This window comes from Tarenaya hassleriana, unplaced genomic scaffold (assembly GCF_000463585.1).
Source record: "Tarenaya hassleriana unplaced genomic scaffold, ASM46358v1 Cleome32, whole genome shotgun sequence".
NCBI classification, from domain to species: Eukaryota; Viridiplantae; Streptophyta; class Magnoliopsida; order Brassicales; family Cleomaceae; genus Tarenaya; species Tarenaya hassleriana.
In genome coordinates this window covers 391,710-401,054 of record NW_010966372.1, presented here as the reverse complement: position 1 = coordinate 401,054, position 9,345 = coordinate 391,710, and the positions used below count along the sequence as shown (strand labels likewise).

The 9,345-nt window shown below is 36.6% G+C and overlaps 3 protein-coding genes and 1 pseudogene across 4 annotated transcripts in view; 1 reads left to right on the top strand and 3 right to left on the bottom strand.

Annotated features, from left to right (window-relative positions):
* The window catches only part of LOC104821156 ((Z)-3-hexen-1-ol acetyltransferase-like), a 4,146-nt gene extending 2,959 nt beyond the window's left edge, over positions 1-1,187 (bottom strand). Inside the window, exon 1 of the mRNA XM_010551955.1 lies at positions 702-1,187. Coding sequence (XP_010550257.1) covers positions 702-1,169 — 468 coding nt within the window. The 5' untranslated portion in view covers positions 1,170-1,187. The remainder of the gene's footprint in view (positions 1-701) is intronic.
* A 3,507-nt stretch (positions 1,188-4,694) lies between these two features.
* Positions 4,695-6,293, bottom strand: LOC104821155 ((Z)-3-hexen-1-ol acetyltransferase-like). Its single transcript, XM_010551954.1, is given in 3 exon segments — positions 4,695-5,567; positions 5,569-5,622; positions 5,729-6,293. Coding segments are annotated over 3 exon segments (1,386 nt in total). The 5' UTR covers positions 6,188-6,293.
* A 397-nt stretch (positions 6,294-6,690) lies between these two features.
* Positions 6,691-8,894, bottom strand: LOC104820827 (peroxisome biogenesis protein 19-2-like). Of its 2 annotated transcripts, none has more exons than XM_010551445.2 (5): positions 8,737-8,894; positions 8,485-8,524; positions 7,806-8,079; positions 6,930-7,246; positions 6,691-6,847 (listed from the first exon to the last, which is right to left on the bottom strand). In XM_010551445.2, the coding sequence occupies exons 1-5, from the start codon at positions 8,891-8,893 to the stop codon at positions 6,802-6,804; spliced, it is 834 nt and encodes a 277-aa protein (XP_010549747.1). In that variant the 5' UTR covers position 8,894; the 3' UTR covers positions 6,691-6,801. The 2 variants fall into 2 exon arrangements, with proteins under 2 accessions (XP_010549747.1, XP_010549746.2); XM_010551444.2 differs by having other exon boundaries at positions 7,806-8,082; positions 8,737-8,892.
* A 24-nt stretch (positions 8,895-8,918) lies between these two features.
* LOC104821154 overlaps positions 8,919-9,345 on the top strand; it is a 2,267-nt pseudogene continuing 1,840 nt past the window's right edge.

Here is a 9,345-nt window from a genome sequence, read left to right as displayed (position 1 = left end):
TCGTCCAGAACGGACGTTCTGGCAAGTCAGAACGGACGTTCCGGACTTGCAGAACGGACGTTCTGGAGTCGTCTTCAACCTCCAGACTTCGCGTTTTCTTCTGCGGACCTAGAACGGACGGTCTGACCTCAGACCGGACGTTCTGGTCCTCGGATTTTCACCAAAATACATAAACATGCATGGTTCACTATGGATATAACACTAAAACTCATAAAATTGCATGCACAACACAAATCAAACATCAATTTCGTACGAAATCACCCAAAACCCAAAACCCCATGTCTAACAGACTTCCGAATTAAACTCGAATTCACTCACCTTGGGTTAAGCCCGTGCTATGGGTGACGGATGGGAGGCTTGGTGATGCTCTCCTTGTTCTGTAGAGACCGGATCGAGAGTAAATCTTCAGATTTTTAGAGAGAATTTCTGGGTCGAAGTTGAAGAACAAGTGAGGGCAGAAGGGTTGATTTATGGTCGAGATTAGACGAGTTTTCAGCAGCAATCCGGACCCAGGAGGGACCTAATCACGCGTTAGGGTCAAAAAGTCGAGTTTTCTGGTCGGATTTGTGCGCAGGGGTCATTTTCAGGTCGGCCCGGACGAAAACCGCGACTGTGGTCATTGCCGACAGTCTGGTCCGTCCGTTCTATGGTCTGGAACGGACGTTCCGGACTGCGCGAGCGGTCCGTCCGTTCTGGACAACCCAGAACGGACGTTCTACTAAATCTGGGTTGTTACACTCGGCATCAAATAGAAGCTCCTCTGAACAAGGGAAAGGGGGACGGAGATCTTCTCCAAAGTCATCGAGAGCCACGTCAGCATCTGCCTCGACAAACAATACACCTTCTGCGTTACATTCCACCATCAGTTTCCCGTTAGGACGTTCCCGAAGTCGGCCGGCAAACGGGTAATAGTAAACGAGCGTCTCGGCCAGGGCTTTGCGGATCACTTGGACAGGGTCGGGGTTGCCAGCTTGGATCATCGACGAAGGGTTGTGTCTGTAGAAAAAGATAGTACGGATAAAGAATCTTAGACCGATCAGATCGTCAATGTCGGATAAGAACTTCAACTCATGTGGCGTTGGCTTCGCCGGAGAGATTAGCTCTGGCTGCCGGCGACGTGCTTTGAACGCCAACGAGATTGCCTTGGAGGTCGCTAGTCTTTGCTCCATAGCTTGTTTTGGGGTAAGTACAAAGGATTACTGTTTGAATGCATCCTGAATTTTTGTTATGGGATTCTATTTATAGTTTTTAAAACAACTATTATATCTATTTTCACGTTTTAAAAGTGTTTATGGTAAGTTTGACCATTTGGAGGTTGGGAGCACATAATTTTCTTTTTGTGTAAATGTTAGTATATATGGTGGTTTACTTTTTAGGGAGACATTTACGTCGATTTGTAACAATTCTATAAAATATTATATACCTCCTAAGAATCTTATTGGACCAAACATTCTGTAATTTTTCAAATTCTTTTTTCTCTTATTTTCTCCTTTCGCTATTTCTAGTTTACTCTTAATTATAAACCATAATTAGTAGACTCTGAATCTTAAAATCTAATACGAGAAATTAAAAACATTGCGTATTTTATTCCACGTATATATTCAATACCACTATGTGTCGAATCAATAAAGAATAATGCTGGTTTATTATTCAACCCATCTAATTAATTGGTTATTAGTTGGGATATCAACGTAATAAATTTAAATACATCAACTTTATTTTAAAATAGCATGATGTTCAATCATTACTCGGCGTTTTCATAACTAAATTTAGTTTGAAATGGTTGAGAATCAGTATTTAAATTATTTATAAGGGATTAAAACGTATAAATAAAATTTTAAAAATATATATGTATATGCGATTTATTAATTTAAGTTTTTATTGTATATGTAATTTCTGTGTAATTATAATAATTTAAATGTTTTTATTTTAACGAAAAACATTTCAATTCATTATATTATATTAGTTGGAACATTGTTGCATATGAAAATGAAGCTAGAAATTCCACCTTTTTAGTTAGAAGTTAGAACTTATGTCCATTTGTAACTATATAATATTATCTCAAAGAGAAATGCCGTGTCTTCTAGATTTTTAACATAAAAATATCATAATTATTTTATTGGAACGTTCTCGGTAATTCTTTTCTTCATGGTTATTTTAATATTCCTAATTTTCATTTTTTAAAAAATATTATAAAAAAAGGGTCTGATTTATTATCAACCAACACAGAACAACAAATATAGTAAATAGTAATATACAATGTACAATTTAGATAAGACAATGTATTTCTACTTGAATTATTTATTGGATTACTTATATTTTTTAACTAATACAATATTAATTTTGGAAAGAAAAAAACTCATTTTTACAATTAAAATAGATAGAAGTCATTGTTTCATTCAAAATAATTTTTTTTAAATGTTACGAAAGATTGCTTAGAATTACTAACTGTTTATTATATATTATCGGGTGAACAGATTCGGAGATTTTTCTTTGTAATCAATTCGACCAACCGATTTAGCTAATAATTTGGCCAGGTTGGGGGGTTTGGTGCATATGATTTTCTGAATGTTTTATAATTTTATCTTAAAAGACAAGCAGTTACAAAATATCACCAAAAATCAATTAGCTATAACTATACAAATTTACTTGATATCATAAAAATAATAATATTTTATAAATTAATTTTCATTCTAACAGAAAAAAAAACTCTTCAAAAACTTTCTAATAAATAAACAAATTAAAAAATGTGATATATACATAGATGAATTTTACTACCAAATTATACACAAGAGGGAATCCGATACGGCTGAATGAAGATTTGACGGTAATATCGTGATATTTCCATATAAAAAAGAACTTGTCACAACCAGAAAAAGTAAAAAAAAATATATTCACACCGATATATACACACACATATATATATACGGACGTTTATACACTACATGATGTTTTTAAATATACATATATAGCTTATATACGTATATACACATACACATTTATACACAACTACATATGTATACATATATATAAATACATATACATGCTTATAAGCTCACGCACATAAATATATACACACACACACACACATATATATCCTTATATATACACGTATATACATACACGGCATATGTTTATGTGTGAATATGTATATGTGCAAGTAAAATAAATCAGGGAGATGAGAGGGATGTGTCCTTATTGCATTATGAATATTAGAACATAATAATCATATTTATAGAAAACAAATTCATACCTTTTTTTTAATTATTATGATTTTTTTAGTAGTTTTAAGATTTTTTTGTCAAAAGAATGGAATTCAAGCTCTAGGTCACAACATTTAATTTCGATTTTGAAATTCGTTTAGAACTCAAGGTCGGCCATTTTATTATTCAGAAATTTTAATAGATAATGTGTTTTACAAATATACCTGCACAAAAATTAAAAATTTCCCGTGGAAATTAAGTTTCTTAGAAAATATATCTGCACTAATAAAAGACGACGATATAATAAGTTGAAAGATTAAAAGAAATCATTTTTCAATTTTCCATAGTGATACCATTTACAAAGTTGTTATTGTTTATATCTAAAAGGAGGGTAGACATAATAACCAAATGCAATGGTAATGGATAATATTTACATATACGCATAAATTTGAACTCATCGTTTATTTTCTTTATCGCCCAACAGGAAAAAAAAAAGAAGCAAAATTGCAAAAAATGCAAACTGACTGGATTGAAACAATGTAACTTGGTGAACATTGGACCGACCGAACCTCCATCCCGTTTTATTCTTTTTTTTTTTTGAGAATTTTGTGTATATATTATTATTATTATTATTATTAGAAAAAATCACCAAAAAAATCATGTACTCTTCGGATGTCAATAAAAAAATCTTATACTTTTTTTTATTATAAAATAACCTTGTACTTATACTTATTCGCCAAAAAAACCTCTTGTACTCTTAAAATATTAGACAAAAGACATATATTTTTATTATAAAAAACTCTATATTTATAATTTATTCGTCGAAATATACCTATATTTATTCTAGTAAATAAACCCCTAAACGCAAATGCTCAAAACATACGGTAAAAAATCTATATACCCGATCCGAATTCGAGCCGAATAAAAATTCAAATCCGAAATAACTGTATTTATTTAAATACCATATTTTTTTAAATAACCGAATCTAAGATATACCAGATTGGATTTATATTGGTCAGTTTCGGTTCGATTATTTTCGGTTCGGTTATTTTGGATTTGAAATATTCATATCCAATATGGTATATTATTTTAATCGGTTCGATTCAGTTCTGGTATATATCGGTTGGGTTAGGTTCGGATAGATTTTTTATTAATTTCTTGGACATTTGCGTTTAAGGGTTTATTTGTTAGAATTTTATAAAGTACAAATATATTTCGGTTAATAAGTTATAAATATAGAGTTTTTTAGGTAATAAAAAAGTGCAAGGTTTTTTATCTAATATTTTAAGAGTACAGAGTTTTTTTCGGCGAATAAGTATAAGTAAGATTTTTTGATAATAAAAAAAATATAGAGTTTTTTTATTGAGTATAAGGTTTATTATTATTATTATTATTATTATTATTATTATTATTATTATTTTGATAACGTCGTTGTTGTTGTTATTATTATTATTATTGTTGTTTTTGTTCATCAACTTGTAATATATATTTCTAGAGCGAAGATTTAATGGGCCTGTCACTTTCATCGTTGTCGACGATATTGGTTAGCTGTTCCGCGAGCCTCTTCATCGCTGGCTCCGGCAAAATGATCAGCACGAGGGTTCCGGTCTCACCGTTCGTGTTCTTACACGATACGAGCCAGCTAATTCCGTCAAAGCCACCCATACGGCCCTCTGCCGGTCCTCCATACACCGCCGGGCCCCACCCCAGGTCAATGTCCTCCGAACCGACACGCCGCACGTCTGATACGAGGAAGGTATCCGATGTCATCACGTGTTTTCGACCTCTTGTTCCTAATAGATCGACCATGGACCTGACGTAATCCTCCGTCACGCCGGATTTCGCCTCTTGCACCAGCCTTAACGCGAATTCCAGAGGTCGTTCCGATAGTTCTCTGGCCGTAGCTATGGCCACAGGAATTGCGATCGCGTTTCCGTAGTATCCAGGTGGTAGGGGCGGGTTTTGAAGAAGAGGACGCGCGTTCACAGAGATCACGATCCGCGTTTCGGTGTTCGGGAGCGGTTGTAGGGCGATGGTTCGACAACGCCAGAGGAGCGACATAAGTAGTTCAAAGGTTGTGGTCCGGCCGTGGATCTCGGGTGGAACGAGTCTACGGATGGCTGAGATCTCTCTGGGACCGAAGAAGAAGGAGCGTTGGATCATGCGGTCACATGGAACGACGTTACCTCCATTGGAGCGTTGGAACTTGTCGTACTCGCGGTGCACGTGTGTTACACGAGCCGGGACCCTAGCGTTCAGGAGGTGACGGTCCCACACAGGTGGGATAGATGGCTCGGTGGCTCCACGCGCTATCTCGCCTAGTGTTTTCAAGAACAGGGATAGACCAGCAGCATCGCACATGCATGGCGTGAATGAATCGGAGGGCAAAGATAAATCCGCGGCATTTCAGACGCGTAACCTACGTCGAATTACCAGGAAAATTCAAATTTTCTTTCATTAGGGTCATTGAATCAGGACATGATTTTTTCTCAAACAAAGTAACTGGGTATGTTGCATGAAATTACCTGGATGAGTATCAAAGGAGAGTTCAGAATCCCCATCGAATCCTCCACATCAGACAGAAGTTCCTCAGGGAAAGGGGGATGAAGATCTTGTCCGAAGTCATCGAGAGCCACGTCAGCATCTGCCTCGACAAACAATACGCCTTTTCCGTTACAATCCACCATCAGTTTCCGGTTAGGCCCTTCCCGGAGCCGGCCGGCAAACGGGTAATAGTAAACCAGCGTTTCGGCTAACGCTTTACGAATCACCAGAGCAGGAACGTTCTCATTGTTGTTATTATTTGCCCCTTTGATAGGGTTGTGTCTGTAGACAAAGATAGCGCGGAGATGGTACCTTAGACCGTACTGATCATCAATGTCGGAGAGAATCTTGAGTTCCCGTGGCGTTGGCTTCGCCGGAGATATAAGCTCCGGCTTCTTCCTGTGAACTTTGAACACCAACGTGGCCGGTCGTAGCTCCATACATTCGTTTGGTTAACACAATTTACTCACGTTTGAATTCAAAGGAAGGGGGACGAGGGTTTTATTGCATTCTCAACTGTGATATGGTTGTATTATTTACTAGAAATCAAATTCATACCTTGTCTTTATTTTATTAATTATAATGGACTCTTTTTATGCACGTTTTTGTTATGACGAGTTTCGTGATGGTTCCAAAGCATGAGGTTACTTTTTTTTTTTTTTAAATCGATTTCATTATAATAAATCTAGCTAGGGTTTGATCATATTTCCTGTATAAACCTATCTTAAAATTGTCATACAACATAAGTTAAAATATAGTCCAAAGATTTTTCATTTTATTGATGGTGGTTCCATTTTCTTTCACAAGAAAAAGAATTTCCGACTTGAAGGTTTTTAATATTTCAAGAAAACAATAGAAAATTGAGAATACACGTTAATTAAACATGTTTTAAAAAGTTGTGAACACACACAACATTTTCCATAACATTTATGGTTCTGACAAGTAAATATGTAATATTATAATTAGAGAAAAAAAATTATTTCATTTTTTGTAATGATACAAGACCAATAATAAACTCAAACAAGCTTTACCACTTGCCCTTGAAGATCTTCCCTTACATTATACAGCAATTCGAAGAGGACTCGAGCATTTCTGGAGATCTGCACATATCAGAAACAAGTCAGCCTGAATCTTCTCATACAGACAAGAATCCATGGAAAAAACCGATGAGGAAGACATTACATCTGTCCTAAACTGGCGAAATCAAAGCCGGGATCGATCTCTTGCACAATGTCACTGGGTGGCTGTCCACACTCTTGCATCTTCTGCATAATGTCCATTATCTTGGTTGAGTTATTCGGATCATTCTCGTAGACTCCATTGAGTTCCTTGATCAGCTCGTACTGGCGTGAGTAGCGTTTGTATTCTTCTTTACTCAAACTGGCTTCATGCTCTTCTAACCACTTTGGATATCTTTCCCCAATCTCCTTCATGGGTTCGTGAAGAATTTCCTTCGACAGAAGCTGCTGCATCATCGTGTCCACCATAGATTCCAAGTCCTAAGCAGAAGAAGAGGAGGGCATCAGATGATAACTCCGATGCACATGAAACCGAAAACAAACTATCTTGAAGCCATAGTTTTAGATCTTCAATGCTAGGATTGGCCAGGAACTGAAACGAAACAAGGGTTCAGGATTCTGCATGAAACTGATAGAATCTTGATTCAGAATTCTCTACGCCTGCTCTGCACTTGTACTCAGATTCAAGAAGGTTTCAACATTTTAAAAACACAGTCTATCCTCCGAAAACAGTACGCAACGCTCCATCTCCATGAATCACGCACCAGTGGTGATCAAGAAAAGAGATACGAAAAGGTTATAAGCCACTTCTACAGTAATCAAACTTATCTACACATCCAAGTCCTACTAAATGTAATCACAGATGAACAAGTAAAGAGAACACAGTGGTTCTAACAATTGACTATCATACCTCCAGCAGGCAATCTATGGCAATATCAACAACACACCATAATGCTAGAGAACCAACACAAAGTTCGATACAAGAAAATTGCTAAAGAAGAAAAAACCAATAAGAAACAGTTCAGTAGGTTAAATATACCTTAGACCCAGCAAGCTCCTCGAATTGTTTGATCCAATCCTCAACCATGGCATCATCAGAAGCAGGCTGTTTCGGTAAGGACTCCAGCCCCTTGACAGTCTCCTGGGTCTGTGCCCTGAGCTTATCAAGAGTCTCTGCGACATGGTCCTCCTTAGCGACTTTCTGCTTCCCCTTCTTTCTGCTCCTCATATCGGGTAATCCCATTCCAAGACCTTGAACCCCAGTCGGCAATGGCCCTGGTTCTTTACTCTTTTCATCTTCCTCATCTCCCCCACTTCTACAACAATGAAGGAACTTTTCCATAGGGCAACACGAAAGAAACACCGGAAGCTCTAACAAAGTTCAAGAATAACACCCCCAACCATAAAAGGTGTGCAAAAGAAAGAGCACCATATGATCTCAAATCACAAAATCAAAACCAAAGAGGAAAATTGCACAGTTTTATATTTGTATCTGCTACTAAAAGGGGCATTTGATGCCAAAGTTTTAAAATCTAACCTATAATTTTGCAGAAAGAGAACATCAAAATCTAAACAACAGAACTAACCCACCAGGGAGTGATCATTTATACGCACACAATACACATAACTGACAAACACAACTTAACCTACCTACTCTTTCAAGCGCAAAGCCATATAGAAACATATCAAAACGATACGGAGTAAGAAAAAGAAGTAACCTTTGAGCAAGATTTAGATCCTTGAAATCATCCAGAGCGCCTGAGACGGCATCGACAACACACGAAAACACAAAATTCTCAGTTTTGAAACAAAACCCACAAAAAACGACAGAAAAATCAACATATACGTTCATAAAAGCTAGCAAATTTGTATGAATTCACAAAAATATGCGGAAACAGATACACGCAGAGTGACGAAGAGGAGAGAGAGAGCTTATGAGACGATTGAGACGTAAGGAATCGGAGAATTACTATCCAGAAGCTCGTCTAAATCATCATCGGCGTGAGTGTTGGCCATTCCTCGCGTCTCTCCTCTCTGTGAGAATCCGCAGACGGGAAGAAGATGAAGAAATTTTTTATAAAAAAAAACAGAAGAAGATACCTCAGAGGAGAAGATGGGAGGACACATTTGGGACGGCAGGGGCGCAACTGATATGGACGGATGGTCGTTGATCATGGTGAAGGTCTCGATCCAACGGCTGAGATCGCTTTACATTTTCTACGACTAGTAAATTTGGGAAACAAGGTTATATATTTATTTGCTTGGACCGTTGGGGATAGACTTTTTTTAATTAAAAAAAAAATCATCTCGTATCTTTTCAAATCAGGTCGAATAAAACGTTTTTTTTTTTAATTTCTTTTCTGGAAAAATAGTTTGGTGGCTTTGGTACAAAACTGACAAGGCTTTATTAATGGTTTCTTTCTTAACAATTTTATGGATATGCATATTATAATATACCATTCCATTAAAAACCAAAGAAATACATAAAAATTTGGAAATATTCAGTTACACACAAACATATATAAATTATATATATATAAATCTCAAAGCAAGAGAAATCCAAAGATTCCCCCCCCCCC

Bases quoted from the DNA above. Each gene is read 5' to 3' on its own strand.
- LOC104820827 (XM_010551445.2), bottom strand. From the start codon at position 8,893: ATGTGTCCTCCCATCTTCTCCTCTGAGGTATCTTCTTCTGTTTTTTTT. The intron at 8,525-8,736 runs GTAATTCTCCGA...ATGCCGTCTCAG, and splicing joins TTTAGACGAGCTTCTGGATA to GCGCTCTGGATGATTTCAAG. The intron at 6,848-6,929 runs GTAATGTCTTCC...TGATATGTGCAG, and splicing joins TTCGCCAGTTTAGGACAGAT to ATCTCCAGAAATGCTCGAGT.